Raw genomic sequence first — 16,413 nt, 5'->3', positions numbered from 1 at the left:
TAGGCTGGTAGCCAAAGGCTTTCAGCAAACTCCTAGCCTAGACTACTTTGATACGTTCTCACCAATGGTCAAAGCAGCCACAATCAGAGTAATGTTGTCTTTAGCAGTTCATCAAGGATGGGATATTCAGCAGCTGGATGTGAACAATGTCTTTCTAAATGGTGAATTGACAGAAACAGTCTTTATGTTACCACCTAAAGGCTATACTGAATTTGAGCCACAGCAGCACCATCCACAACAGGTTTGCAAATTACAAAAAGCCTTATATGACCTTAAACAAGCTCCTAGAGCTTGGTTTGATAAGCTAAAGTCTGTCTTACTTGCATGGGGTTTTGTTAACTCTGTCTCTGATGTGAGTTTGTTTTACTATAAACAAGATTCTGTTACAATGTATCTACTTATATATGTAGATGACATTTTGGGTGGCAACAAGTCGTTTGCTCTAATATTCATCCTTTAAACCCCAACGACATGATAAACATATTTTTATTGCTTAAAAAATAGGGTTGTGTATGCTATGAACGAAATAGAGATATGATATGAAACCAAAATAGCAAACACACAAACCACAAATAGTAAAAGAAAGAAAAAGTATGTGCAATTTACCCTGATTCACCCAATTAACAAACTATATCTAACAAAGTTAATATTATTTCAATATTGTCTCACCTTTCTCGTTTACAATAAAATAATTTGTCCTATGATTTCTATCACTTATTATAAGAGAAAAATATATTTATATACTAGATTTAAAAGACTAAAACTTAGTATTACAATAATTTATATTCCTAGGCTCAAATTCAATAAAAAATTAATAACTTAAAAAAAAAAAAGTTTTAATTTTAACGGTTATACATAAAAAAAAGTTCAAACTGCCTAAGGGCTAGGGGACATTGCCCCCACAATCCTACCTGCTCATCGAGGAGTGGGGTCTCCACCCATTGACCGGACAGCGGGACCTCCAAATATGTCGACGTGCCCCTTTAGTACTGAAGAAGTGGACAACTCCGACGTGCTACTTACTAAAGACCCACTAGAAACAAACGGGCTCCATGAAGTAATCAGTGTGTCAGTATCTATTTTATTGCTAAGAGAAGATACAGAACGTGGCTTCATATGAGACGGCTTAAACAGAGCTGCGTATGCTAATTACTAAAGACCCACTAGAAACAAACAGGTTCCGTGAAGTAACCAGTGTGTCGGTATCTATTTTATTGTTAAGAGAAAAAACAGAACGTGGCTTCATATGAGACGGAACACTACTACTTACCAGAACGCCGTAGTGCTTACAGGAAACCAAGAACACCAATGGCCTCAAAATTCAAATTCGCGAGTGAAAATTTTTTCTAGTAAATATGGTAGCCACGACATACAACTCCACCATGTTTGGTCAACCGAAGCCACGTGAACCACTTCACTTTCCAGAAAAATATCCAGAACACGTGGAACCAAAATATCCACCACCACTCTTTACGCCTCCTCTACTATAAATATCCACTGGTATTTGTCTAAACAGATTCACAGCTCTTGCTCAATTCTTCTAAGATTAAGAGTACTCCTTCTCATTGTGGTAGATATAAACAGTTGAGTCGGGAACTTGATCGTTCAGCATTGCGTCGTGAGATGGCTGCATCATTTTCAGTTGCTACTCAATCTATCCTGGGAAACCCAGTGTCCGGTGTTACGAACAGATCATGTGGAGTAAGCCAGTTTTTCCCGGTCAAGTACGTGCCTCGTCTAGGAAGAAATGCCGGCGTACAAGTCCGTTGCATGGCTGAGGTTAGTGATGATGACTTGATTACCATGCTTTGTTATTTCTTTGAACTCTAATTTATAGATCTTGTTTTGTTTGAGAGTAATTCTTAATCCTTCTTCTCAACTCTGCAGGAAAAACAGAAGGCAAAGGTGAGTACGAAGTTCTCAGACGTGTTCGCATTTAGTGGACCAGCTCCGGAGAGGATCAACGGCAGGCTTGCTATGATAGGCTTTGTAGCTGCAATGGCAGTAGAGGTAGCTAAGGGTCAGGATGTGTCTACACAAATATCAGACGGTGGGCTTACATGGTTCATAGGTACAAGCGTTGTACTATCACTAGCATCTCTAGTTCCTCTATTCAAAGGAGTGAGCGTGGAGTCCGTGTCAGAAGGTTTGATGACGTCGGATGCTGAGCTGTGGAACGGGAGGTTCGCAATGTTGGGTCTGATTGCTTTGGCCTTCACGGAGTATGTTAAGGGTGGTGCTCTTGTATAGGCCTTTTTGCTTTGGCCTTTACGCAGTATGTTAACGGTGGCGCTCTTGTATTGTATAGGCCTTCACAGAGATTGTAATATCAAAAAAAAATTTATGTATTCAATAAACAGTTAATATTTTTCGTTATAAAATTAAATTTGTTATAATTGTTGAATAGAGGATAAATAGTCCACTCACAAACACTTTCATAACCATAAATAATGAGGAAACTCCGTTACGTTGAGATGATTTAAATCTTTTCTATACAAATTAAATTGAGAAATATTATATAAAGGTTAGATGTTAAAATATGAGTAAAAAAAATACTACACAAATTACTATTTCCTTAACTTAAAAATGGTTTGTTTATATACCAACAATATTTTCCGATTAGTAAGTCTTTAAAAATACGTTCAAATAAGATGTCTTTAAGGTTATGAAAAATCTAGAATTTAACCAAAAAAAAATACTATATCATCATGTTACAAATCAATATTTATGTCTATTTTTTTTTATATATCTTTACAAATAATTGATTGATCATCATTTAATTGATGTTTATCGTATTGACATATATTCTAATTGTGATTAAATGTTGATTGTCATTTAAATGTTAAATCTCATATTGTTTAGAATTTATCTATTGTTTTAGAACTTTTAATGGTTTTGTAAATGGTTATCTTCTTATAACCTTATATTTCCACTATTTATCTTAAGAAAAAGAAAAAATCTAGAATACCACGTTGATAACAAACATCTATTTTCAACAATTTATAAGCATCTCACAGCACAACACAAATCGCCGAGCTCGACACCGTGACCTTGTGATCCAAGTGGGGGCAAATAAGTGATGGAACATTGGCTCAGTGTCATTGAGTTGGGTCCGGTTTGGCTTTCTATTGGTTTGCCCATTCCAAGCCAAGAGTTGAGCCATGTGTGTGAAGACTAGAGCCACATGGGTTCTAGAGTTAGAGGGCACTGCGTGAGACTGGTTTCACAGAGCAGTGACAACTTCCCGCTCTTTGCAGTGGAAGGATAACAAGCCGATGCCAACGGGTCTCAGTATGGCTCAATGGGTTGATCCCAAATGGACCATCACTTTTGTTTTTCCTATTGAAACTTATGTTTTTTGTTATTTTAAAACTTTATGTTTGTCTCTTGGTTTTTTTTTTTTTTTTTTTTTTTAATTATTTATCTCTATATATAAGAGCCAAGAATTCTAAACTGTTAGGGGTGCGCCAAAAAATTGAACCCAAAAACCCATACCGAATCAAGCAGTATAATTTGGATACTAAAATATAAAACTAAATCAAATTAAAAAAAAAAAAAATAAATAGCTTGGTTTAAGTTAATGATCTTTGACCTGAGAAACCGAACCATATTATATATTTATCATATAATATGATAATAGCATTCTAAATAAATTTATTGTGAATAAACTTATTATATGTGTTTATTATGTAAAACCATTCAAAAACAAAAAACAAAAAAAAAGAATCATACTCCTTCCTAAAACAAACAATCAAAAGTTATTATTGAAAAAATGGACAAGAGGAAAGGAGAATATCTTTAAGAATTTAAGAAAATTGTAATATGAAACTCAAAGATTGCTAAAATAAATCTCCCTGGCCAATAAAGAAAATAATATATAATATAATACTTATATCCTCCTCTAGAAATTATTAATTGTGGCAGGCATTATATAATACTTATATCCTCCTCTAGAAATTATGAATAGTGGCAGGCATTGTAGTACTAGGGAATGCAATTGTTTAAACTCAACCTTACAATTCCTTTCGTTTTCATCAACATGGTTTGCACTTTCTTGACCAAAAATCTCCTTTAGCTCCTTGCAATCAGTTACTTCGATTTCTTGTATCTGAGAGATGTTTTCGGCCATAGAGGATGAGAAAAGATGCCTCAACCTCTTCACACTTTTCTACTTTTATGACTGTTAATTTGCTGAAAGACTTCGCATTGACTAGGCTGAAACATATCTTCTCCATTACTTAGATTAACAAAAAACAATGATTCTAAGATTGGAAAGCCATCATTAGAAGGAGTGCATCCCATTCAGTTGACAATATACAAAATTTCAGAACTATTTTGTACAGAGAGACGTTTTAATCGTGGGAAACCTTCTCTGTCAAGTTCCTAAAGTATATCCTTAACACCATCTAGCTTATCTAGATAGAGATATTTAGTTTTCTCCACCAAAATTTCAACCCCATACCTCAAATGAAGACTTCCATTATACTTGAGTCTCAATGTTCTCGAGGTTTCATAATCATCAGACCACTCCCATGCATCTCCAATATGTACTTCATACTTATCTAAATTTTCAGGGATAAAGTCCTGCTGTATAATCTATAGATTCGGGATATGTATGCGTAAAGAGTTTAGTTGAGACAATCTCTTCAACTCTGCAAGACTAGCGTATTCCGTCCTTCAACTTCCCATCGATCAAAGCTATTACATATGAGACGGCTTAAAACAGAGCTGCGTATGCTACTTACTAAAGACCCACTAGAAACAAACAGGTTCCGTGAAGTAACCAGTGTGTCGGTATCTATTTTATTGTTAAGAGAAAAAACAGAACGTGGCTTCATANACAAAATATTCTCATAAGCATAAAAATATTGCATAGTGAAAACTATAATATTATGCATAACATTTAATATAATGACTTTATCCATATATACTCATTCAAAAATTGCAAGTAGAAAGATATAATCAATTCATGAAAGATAAATATGAGCATAATTAATTTAGGATTCTGCACAATTTAACTTATCCAAAAAAATGCATATAATTAAACCACAATTAATATTATAGGCATAATTAAAATGAGCAGAATTAGAAACAGTATAAATTTTATTTTACCAATTACATGACAGAAACGTAAAATGGCCTGTTTGGCCCAGTAGCAAATCTCTTTTCATGAGATCACGGGTTCAAGTCCCAGAGTGCCAAATCTAACCAATTTTTTTTTTTTTTAATTGACAAGAAAACGACATGTCGGTTTCAAAACTGAAGGAAAAATGACATGTCATCTCTAGTCATCTTCAACCTTTGAGCGGATCTGTAATTGGATACCCGACCCGAAAACAACCCAATAGCCAAACCCGGGTGGAAATCCACTATTTAAACTCTAAAATAATTGTTTCAAAGCCCAGAAATGATAGAAATCCAATTTCCTAATGATTTATATCATTTATTTTCGTTAGAAAACAACTAAAAGACAAACTTTGATTTTTAAAAAAAATTTCAAACGGCCATGAACAAAAAGCTTCAAAAATTTCTTCTGCAAAACATCAAGGCAGAGGTATTATATGGCTCTGATACCAACTGTAAGACATTTCATCTGTAAAATCTAAACAGAAATACAAAGAATATAATATTCTTAAACTATAAACCAGGAATCAAGAATTACCTCCAGCCATTGAAACAAACTCACGAGCNAGAGAATATCTCTAAGATGAATAAGTTTATGAGTATCAAAGGATGGAATTAACAACATACCTGTGTGAATGATTGGAAGAGATTCTCCATTACCAACTTGCACCTTAGAATTTGGAGGATAAGAAGTCTTAACCACTAAGTTTGTGTTAGTGTATGCCCTAGGAACCAATCGTGTTGTCAGTTTAAGGATATTATATCTTGTAAATGTATTATGAATAAAAGAAAGTATTCTTATTTCACATGTTTATTTATTGTTTCATTTATATTGTAATTAGTATTGCATGTGAAATATCCAGATGACAAGGATCTTCAGAAAATCAGATCATCGAAGAATTCCCTATACAAGTAATGTTAATTGGGCAATAACATTGCATAGTAGGCATGCTGAATGTCTCCATTGAATATCATGTGATGGTATTAATATAGGTGATTATAATAGGTGTGTCACTAAGACATTAGTATGGATAAATGGTTTATGAACTATTTATTGAAAATGACAGATTACGATGAATCACATGGACATGGTCAATAATGCATCATAGGATCATGCTAGTATACCACTGATCCTTAGACCTGAGACATCACGGTTGAATTCAACATAGGATGCATATGGTTCATATGGTATATAAGCACGAGACTGGTCATGTCTTGTGTAATAAGTCAGTTTGGTCATATGTTATTCATGTGCGAGGACAAATGATGGTTAAGATGGGATCTGTTAACTCAAAATAGTCAAATCTCAAGTTCCCAAACGAATGTCAATAAACATTGGAAAAGGGAAATCTTTGGCCTGAGTATAATGAATGTCAGATGAAAAGTAGTTTCATGTTGACGAGTTCCCTTGTATCGATTGACAATTCGATTAAAGATTAAGTTAAGGGTTTTGACATACCATGAACCATTCTTAATTGGGATTAGATGATGGAGTGATTTTACTACACAATACGTACGATTAGAAAAGGTTCATTGAAGTTTACACTTCATTGTGGTTTAGGGGTTATGGACATTGCTAGACGTCTACCATAATTAGTCGGAGTTTCGATTATAAAGAGTTATAACAAAACATATATTGGACCCATGGCTAGATCATAGTGAACTAAAATGGTCACACATAAAACCAAGCTCAATGAGAGAGAGAGTAATACATATAATTAATAAGACTAATGATGTTCAGATGTGAACAGTTGCATTCGAATTAACATATTGGTGAGAAATGATTACCTTGGATAGCTAGCACTAACCAAGAGTAATAAAGATTTATTAACTATTATTATTAAATCGGATTTAATAATGGGGACAAAAGTGCATTGGCTTTATTCTAAAGAGTTAGAATATTAAATGGGATTAAAATTTGGGCTAATTATGAATTAACCATAAAACCAAAGACTTGACATAAATGCTCTTTTCTAAGATTAATTTTAAATTGTTTGAGGACTTCCCAAGACAATTTAAAATTACAATTTGTGTCCATGGTATATAAACCAAGTGTTATACCATTTTCAAATAATTGAATCAATTGAAACAAAATCACTCTCTCACTCTCTCGACTCTCTCTTCCTTGACTTGTGTGGATCACATTTTGAGGTTCGTCAAGTTCACTTGAAGAACTAAGATTCCAAGAAAGAAAGATTCAAGTGTTAAATAACAGAGGATAGGTAATATTCTATCCTTACCTTGAAATTTTTTGGGCTTATGTGTTATGTTTGTGTTCTACCTTGCATCCATCATCTTGTTCATCCATTTTACACCATTTCCATGTCCAAAATGCATGAATTCCAATAGTTTGATCCATCAGTTATCATGTGATTTGAAGCACCAGAGTCCATGTACCGGGACTGATCACTTAGAGTTTGTGGAGTACCTATAGCTTGCACAATGGGGGCTGAATTTACTAGAGTGTTTTGAAGACCTCTTGGTGCAAAGTTCCCAGGCGTACCAACTGTGGTGCTATGATAAGTAGGTGCAGAGGTACATTGACTATTTAGTGCAAATGGATAGGGTGCAGCAGAATTAAGAACCATCTGTGGAAATCCAGAAGCCGAGTGATCATGAAAAGGGACAACGGAGGTAGTAGGTATGTAAAGATTATTATAAGCAGAGAAATTGAGATTTGCAGCAAGAAGAGCCTGAGATGGAGTATCTGATCCTTCAGTAAAAGTGTTTGATAAAGATACTGAGGGAATGTAGTTACTTGATTGTGGTGGATGATTGTAGTTAGAAGCAAAAAAGCCTTGATATTCTTGATCAAATCTATGATAACACTGTATGGCAGAATGTCCTGTCTTTCCACATCCATGACATAATAGTTTCAGTTTGAAGTAACCTCTACCCCTGCCTCTTCCTTTTACTATACTGTTGTTGAATTGAGGTCCTCCAGCAAAGAAATGTTGTTTATTAGGTGAATAGTAGGGTCTACCAAAATTTTGTCCTTTAAAACTATTGTTAGCAAAACCAAAGGTTAACCCTGTGAGATAAGCTCCTGTAGGAGTATTACTACTTGCACTAGAAGGAAAACCATAACCTGAACCTTGAGGTGAATAGTTTGACATTGAAGGCTTGACTTCAGATGGAGTATTTGGTGCAAACGTAGATGTATGAGGGTTACTTGGATCTTGTTTAGAAGCAAGCAAGGGAGAAGTCATATGTTCACGAAAACTGGTTAGGCTTCTTTGTTGTCTTTCTAGCCTTATCTCATGTTTATGAAACATGAATTGAGCTTCCTGAATACTAGCTGAGCTACTATTGTAAGTCAAGTTTGCTATTACTGCATCAAATTCTGGTCCAAGACCATCTAGAATATACAACAACAACTCCTCATCATTTAGACTAACACCACTGGCTACAAGTTCATCTCCTAATTCCTTCATTTTTAGGACATATTCGTTGATGCTCAATGAGTCTTTCTTGGTAGTTTGTAATAGGTTCCTTAAATGCAATGTCCTAGCTTTCCAAAAAGACTAAAAATGTAACTCCAAGGTATTCCAGATCTCATATGAACTCACACATTTTGCTACATGTTTGAACATACCTTCAGATATTGAAGAAAAGAACCAACTTACTAGACATTGATCTACTCTTTTCTAGCTAAAATATTTAGGGTTAGACCTTTTTACAATTTCTTCAGAATCATTAGATTTTTCAATAACAAGCATAGGGGGACAAACATTCTCACCATTATGAAGCCATCAAGGTCATGAGATGCTAAAGCTAGGAGAATTTGTGAGCACCAGTGATCGTAATTCTTCTCTCCAAGCTTGACAGAAATGGTAGGTAACTGAACACCAACATTTGTGCCATCTCTGGCATAGGTTTGTTCGATTTCTGATTTTGAAATAGAGTTTGAAGATTCAGGATTTGATTGAGCCATGGATGTTGGTCGTAAGCTCTAATACCATGTAGGTTTTTGCAGAAAAAAAATCAAGAAAGGTCCAGAAGCAAAGTTGAACACGCAAGTTAAGAGAGGGAAACAGTAGCTAAACAGAAGAGAGAGAATGCTTTTTTTTTTTTTTCTAAAGTGTAAAAGTAGTTACATCGATTTATATAATCGACAAAGCTGTTATACTAAAAACATAAGCACTAAACGATGACGTTTTTATATTGCTTTACACATTTACAAAAACAATCTCTTCATACTTCTAAAAGCTTACAAAATCAACCCTGAAACATATATTCAACATACTCAATAACACGCAGCTCTGTTTTAAGCCATAAAAATTTGTTTATGATGCCATTGGGGTTTAAAGGATTAATATTATTTTGCACTAGGTTAGATTGAAACGCTGATAATCATCATAATTGAATCAGCAAAATGAGCAACAAACCATTATAATTGGAACTGTTTTTCCACTGTTTACCAGTCTGGTATTCAATTTATATAAATCCTGATAATAATAATAATTAAAAAAAAATCATCTCAATTTTAGAATCCGACATCGTTAGCAAACATTTATCTTTACCAATTTATAAGCATCTCACAACACAACACAAGTCGCCGAGCTCAGCAACGTGAGCTTGTGACCCAAGTGGGGGCAAATAAGTGATGGAACATTGGCTCAATTCAATTGAGTTGGTTCAAGCCAAGAGTTGATCCATGTGTTTCCGGCGTGGCTGTTTACTGGCTGCTGGTTTCACAAAGCAGCGACAACCTCCCGCTCTTAGCAGTGGAAGGATAACAAGCTAGTGCCACCTGGTCTCAATTTGGCTCAATGGGTTGACCAAAATGAACCATCACTTTTTATTTTTTTCCCCTCCTTCTCTTTTTTAATAATAATTTATTTTCCCTTTTTTAATCCTAAAAACTGGGAACATCCAAAGCTATGTTAATTGTATTATTATTTTGGACTAATGAGTTGTTTTTTGTATCTCACATCATCAAGTTAATGGGAGATCATTTTTATCCAACAGTATATATGTGTATTATTTAGGAGATAATAAAATAGACTCTTCTCACCAAAAGTTAACTAACATATCAATCCTAATGGTTCTTTAAATAAAAGATTGATTAATTAATTATTAATTAAATTACTTTAAAACAGATCTTCATTTATAAATCAAGAAGTTGATCTTGAGATCTTCCCATCTTATCGTTAAAACTTGCCTATCATACGTAGATGAATAATTTAAATGAGTGACTTTAATCAGTTCGAACAATTGGTAATTATGAGGCTAGTGCTTCTTTTGAAGAAGGGAATGATAATAATCTGGCCAAATCATTAATTATTGATAATTTTGGGACAAATTTATATAGAGCAGTCTTACCATATTATTTGTTGATACGTGACAAATATCATTGTTTCTCCTTGATATTTTAAGTGTTAATATTTATCTTGTCATATGTCAATTTAAAGTTTCAAGGGTCCAGATAATATTTAACTTTCTCTTACAAATGACCAATATTTAATGACTTATTAACCATATTAGATTCATAAACAAAAAATGAGGTTGGATACCTTTGTCCGCAAGCATTTCTGAAATTTGGCGCATTCCTTCTTCATGTGTCCCTTCTTTTTATAGAAAAACACTTGGAATCTTTCTTGATACCATTGGGGAGGCATTTTACCTTTCCCTTCTTATTGGTTTGATATTTTCCTTTTCCATGCGTTGCAAGCATTGCACTTTCTCTTGTTCCATCACCAGTTCCCTTCCTCTTGAACAACACATGGTCATAAGTTCATTAATTGACCATTTATCCTTAGTGTGTTGTACGAGATTTGAAGGGTCCATATGATGCGGAAGGGTGTTCAAGATTTAGTGCACCAGGAAGGAATCTGACATTTCAACCTCGAGATTCTTCAATTGAGCCACAATATCCCTCATTTGCATGATGTGCTCGCGCACACCTCTACATCGGTGAGCCTTAGGGATGAGAGCTCATGATCAGGTGCTTGCTAGTGCCTTGTCTGAAGTGACAAATTGATCATCAATGGCTTTTAGCAAGTCTTTGACCTTTTCATGCTGATCAATAGAACCACGGATACTAGTAGGATTCTAGTCTTAATGAAACTCACGCTGAGACGATTAGATCGTCCCATCGTTCAAAAGCGTGATGTCTACTGCCAGTAATGTATCAGTGAGTGCTGGGGGTTCGTCTTTCCTAATAGCCTAGTCTATGTCCATCCCCCCAAAAATAAGAAGAACTCTCTCCTTCCAGACCTTTAGTTATTCCCTCAAGTTCAGGATATCAAAACGAATATCAGAGAATTTGCAGGTTGTACGACTGCATAAAATATAGAGTACATGCTTATGTAAAACTGAGGCCTAAACAAAATATCATATTACCAATGTAAATCATGCTTAAAATGAATCTAATGACATAAAAAATGCGCTGTGGGCTAAATTTCTAATTCAGCAGATTATTTATTCTTATGATTAAACTTTATGATAAACTATCAAATTATTTACTAAATTTCTATCCTATGGGTTAAATTAGAATAACTTGATATTTTATCCATTAATAATATAAATATAATAAAAAATCCTGTGGGAAAAAATTATTATATAAGTATAATTAGTTACAATTAATGCTAATATTCTTATGTGATCCTAATTAATCATATATATAATTTTATTTATAAAGATGCTGTGGCTATCTCTAATTAATTAAAATTATATGGATCACTGACATTAAATCCATAAAGACTAGCTTAATATTACGAATTACATAATAAATACAATATGTATATTATGTACAAAATATTCTCATAAGCATAAAATATGCATAGTGAAAACTATAATATATGCATAACATTTATATATGCCTTTATCCCATATATACTCATTCAAAAATTGCAAGTAGAAAGATATAATCAATTCATGAAAGATAAATATGAGCATAATTAATTTAGGATTCTGCCAATTTAACTTATCCAAAAAAATGCATTAATTAAACCACAATTAATATTATAGGCATAATTAAAATGAGCAGAATTAGAACAGTTAAATTTATTTTACCAATTACATGACAGAAACGTAAAATGGCCTGGTTGGCCCAGTAGCAAATCTCTTTTCATGAGATCACGGGTTCAAGTCCCAGAGTGCCAAATCTAACCAATTTTTTTTTTTTAATTGACAAGAAAACGACATGTCGGTTTCAAAACTGAAGGAAAAATGACATGTCATTCTGTCATCTTCAACCTTGAGCGGATCTGTAATTGGATAACGACCCGAAAACAACCCAATAGCCAAACCCGGGTGGAAATCCACTATTTAAACTCTAAAATAATTGTTTCAAAGCCAGAAAATGATAGAATCCAATTTCCTAATGATTTATATCATTATTTTCGTTAGAAAAAACACTAAAAGACAAACTTTGATTTTTTAAAAAAAATTTCAAACGGCCATGAACAAAAAGCTTCAAAATTTCTTCTGCAAAACATCAAGGCAGAGGTATTATTGGCTTGATACCAACTGTAAGACATTTCATCTGTAAAATCTAAACAGAAATACAAAGAATATAATATTCTTAAACTATAAACCAGGAATCAAGAATTACCTCCAGCCATTGAACAAACTCACGAGCAGTATTTTGGATCTTTTAAGCTCTCAAGACACTTATTGATGGTGTATTTTCTGTATATTCAAGTTCTTGAGCTTAGGGACCAAAAATATATACATAACCAAGCTTCCATCAAGCTTTAATGGCATGCTAATGGCTGCCATAAATCCCAAACGCTTGGAAAATGAAGCATTTGAAAACTGAACAAAAAAGTGGACCATCAACTTTAAAACTGATGAAAACACGTTATTACGTTACATGAGTAACGTAGTTTACATTCTCCCACTTGGTCCACATTTTAACCATTATTTAATGAAAACAATACTGAATCATGGTGACAAGTCTCAAAATAAACGAGTATTATCTTCCATGTATTACAATGCATTTGATTCTCAAGTTTACTTATATATGACAACCTTACTAATGAATAAACCCTATGTTTATTCTTGGTCCTACAGATGAATTTTCTCAAATGAAATTAAGGTGCACATAATTGAGAAAACATCACAGTAAATAAGAGTTTTATTCAACATTATATATACAACTACATAGTGGAATGAAGTCCCATTTCTTCTACATGATCCTTGAATTTCAATGGTGGCATGCCTTTGGTCAAAGGATCACGCGATCATCAATTCAGTACTTATCTGCTCAATGACCACTTTCTTTCCTTAATACACTCTCTTATGGCTAAGTACTTAATGTCAATGTGTTTACTTCGACTTTCACTTTTATTGTTCTAGCATAAAAGACAGCAGCTGAATACGTAGTATATTCTCAATGGTTTAGAAATGGAATCCATAATTTTAAGGCTAGCTATGAAACTCTTTAACCATACACCATGTGAAGTAGCCTCAAAACAAGAAACGAACTCAGCTTCCATAGTGGAAGTAGCAGTCAAGGACTGCTTTACACTTCTCCAAGATACAGCTCCACCAGCCATTATGAAAACATATCCTGACATTGATTTGCACTGAATCAACATAGCTAGCAAAGTCTGAATCTGAATAACCGATTACTTCCAGATTGTCCGTCATCTATAAAGCATGTAGTTTTTGGTCCTTGAAGATACCTTATCACTTTCTTTGCAGCTTCCAGTGGTCTAAACCTGGATTACTTTGATATCATCCAAACATTCCAACAATAAATGCAATGTCAGGCCTTGTACAGACCTGAGCATACAATCAGGCTTCCGATAGCAGAAGTATATGGAATGTTCTCATTTGTTCCCTTTCAAAATCGTTTTTGGGCATTGGTTCATTGAACTTATCGCCCTCACAATGGGAGCCACACTTGGTGAACAATCTTTCATTCGAAATCTCTCTAAAACTTATGATATAGGTTTCTTGAGACAGACCCAAAATACCTCGAAATCTGTCTCTTGGATCTTAATGCCAATGACATAAGATGCATCACCCCATCCTTCATATCAAAATTCTTAGAGAGGAATTGTTTCACCTCATGCAGCAAACCCTTATCATTGGTTGCAAGCAAAATATCATCTACATATAAAATAAGAAAGCATATCTTATCCCACTAACCTTCTGGTATATACATTGATCCATGGGGTTTTCAACAAAATCGAATGAAGTAATTACCCCATGGAATTTAAAATACCATTGGCGGGATGCTTGTTTTAGACCGTATATAGATTTCTTGAGCTTACAAACCAAGTGCTCACCATCACTAGAGGAAAATCTTCAGGTTGTTCATATAAACCTTCTCTTCTAGGTCTCCATGAGAAATGCCGTTTTCACATCCATTTGTTGCAACTCAAGTCAAAATGGGCTACTAATGCCAAAATACACGCAAATATCTTTCTTAGATACAGGAGAGAAAGTCTCCGTGTAATCGATTCCTTCTTTCTGAGTGAATCCCTTAACAAAGAGTCTTGCCTTGTATCTCTCAATATTGCCCATGAGTCCTTCTATGTCTTAAAGACCCATTACATCCAATGGCTTTTACACCATTAGGCAACTCAACAAGATCCCAGACTTCGTTACTCTTCATAGAATTCATCTCTTCCTTCATGGCATTGTACCTAATTCTGATTCTTGCAAACTCATGGCTTGTGAAAAGAAATCGGGATCATTTTCGGCTCCAATGTTATAGTCCGATTTTGCAGATACACAACATAATCATTAGGAATTGCTGATCTCTTGGTCTAGTAGATCTTCTTAATGTTGTACCATCATATTCGGAGAAGTATGTGGTTCAACTCGTTGTTCAAAAGTTCTTGGCAACTCTTGAACTACCTGATCTAATGGAATGTTGTCAGCAGCTTGTGGAACTTCAATGATTGGTTGTTCAACACCAGTTGTACTTGAGGGGTGCTAAAAATAATGACCAATTATCAATTGAGGTGGAAGGTTGAGATTTTAATGATCATTCTCAGAAACTATGTTCCTGGTTTGATCGCTGATAATCCGTAAATTATACAGGTTTTATTTATGATCTCTTTGTCGGATTTCAATTACTTCTTAGTGCATTTCTACCTGAATTGGTGCGTAATTCTCACTTTCGTGTTTCAGGTTTAAAATGGACTCTTTTAGCAAATAAAGGCAAAAACTGGCAGTTTTGACTCAGAATTGAAGGATCCAGAAGATAAGAGAGTTCCGGAGTAGGACAATGCGCGATGAAGCTTGTTTCCAAGGTGAAGAGTCAAAAATGAAGAATCGGACGAAGAGGCAAGCGAGTGGCAGTTCTGTAAATTTCAGAACTTGTGAAGGAGCTTCGCCCCGGCGAAGAAATTGTCTTCGCCGCGGCGAAGTTAGGCCGAATTGATTTTGGTTTTCATTCTTCGCCGCGGCGAAGAATTCTTGTCGCGCGCGGCGAAAGTCAAAAATTAAAGTTTTGTAAACGCACAGTTTCGTGTGTGTTTGTTTTGAACTGGCTTTTAGGACTAGGTATAAAAGAAAAACATGAACTTTTTAGAGGGATCTTCTGGCAGTAAGGTCAGCCGTCTTTTACAATTTTAGAGAGAAAAGCTTGTATTTTTCGGATTGTGAAGGAGACATTCAGATTGCAATAGAGACGATTTGTCTTTTGGGGAGATTCTATTCCTTCATCTCAGTTTCATTATGTCTATTCTGTTTACTTTTGATTCCCGTTTTTATTCTGATAAGTTAGCTATGAACAATCTTCATGGGTTAGGGTTTTGATTGTAGTTTGGATTTGAAATGGGTTGAATATATGTTTTGCATTTTCATGTGAATAAGTTGTGGTTGTGTGTACTCTGAAATTAATTGTTGTATGTGATGAACATGATGAGATTGAGAATAATCATGTTAAGCTTCAGGGTAATAACCATTATAGTATGGATGCTAGAGATAGATTCAAGAATTAATATGAATCAATTTAGGATTCTTGTGCTTCGTGATTTAGAATTGTTAACCTTCAAATTGTTGGGTGCGGAATGTTAATAATGATGAATAGGAAAAAATAGCCGAGAGGGTATGTTATCATAATAGTGAATCCGATTTACAACCACTGCATGTGAATGTGAAAATAGTGCAACTTTTAGGTATAACCCTAAATAATCCAAACGAAGTCAAAACCTACACGTTTTACTTAAATTGAATCTTTGTGTTCATTTGTTTGCCCTTTTAAGGATTAATTCTGTTAGATTTTATTCTGTTTTCTTTCAATTACAAAAATGCCCACAAATCCAAGATTTTCGGTTGCTTCAACTTGTTAACGTTAGGGAACTAGTGCTTTGCTACCAGTCC

General features: G+C 34.5%; 1 protein-coding gene across 1 annotated transcript; it reads left to right on the top strand.

The window, feature by feature from the left end:
- Positions 1-1,533: 1,533 nt before the first annotated feature.
- On the top strand, positions 1,534-2,325 carry LOC116128439 (early light-induced protein 1, chloroplastic-like). The gene is made up of 2 exons (XM_031414163.1): positions 1,534-1,779; positions 1,888-2,325. The coding sequence occupies exons 1-2, from the start codon at positions 1,624-1,626 to the stop codon at positions 2,248-2,250; spliced, it is 519 nt and encodes a 172-aa protein (XP_031270023.1). The 5' UTR covers positions 1,534-1,623; the 3' UTR covers positions 2,251-2,325.
- The last annotated feature ends 14,088 nt before the right edge of the window (positions 2,326-16,413 follow it).

This window comes from Pistacia vera, unplaced genomic scaffold (assembly GCF_008641045.1).
Source record: "Pistacia vera cultivar Batoury unplaced genomic scaffold, PisVer_v2 Contig20, whole genome shotgun sequence".
In the NCBI taxonomy this organism is placed as follows: Eukaryota; Viridiplantae; Streptophyta; class Magnoliopsida; order Sapindales; family Anacardiaceae; genus Pistacia; species Pistacia vera.
The sequence above is the reverse complement of the archived record's forward strand: the minus strand, read 5'-3'. Positions and strand labels throughout refer to the sequence as shown.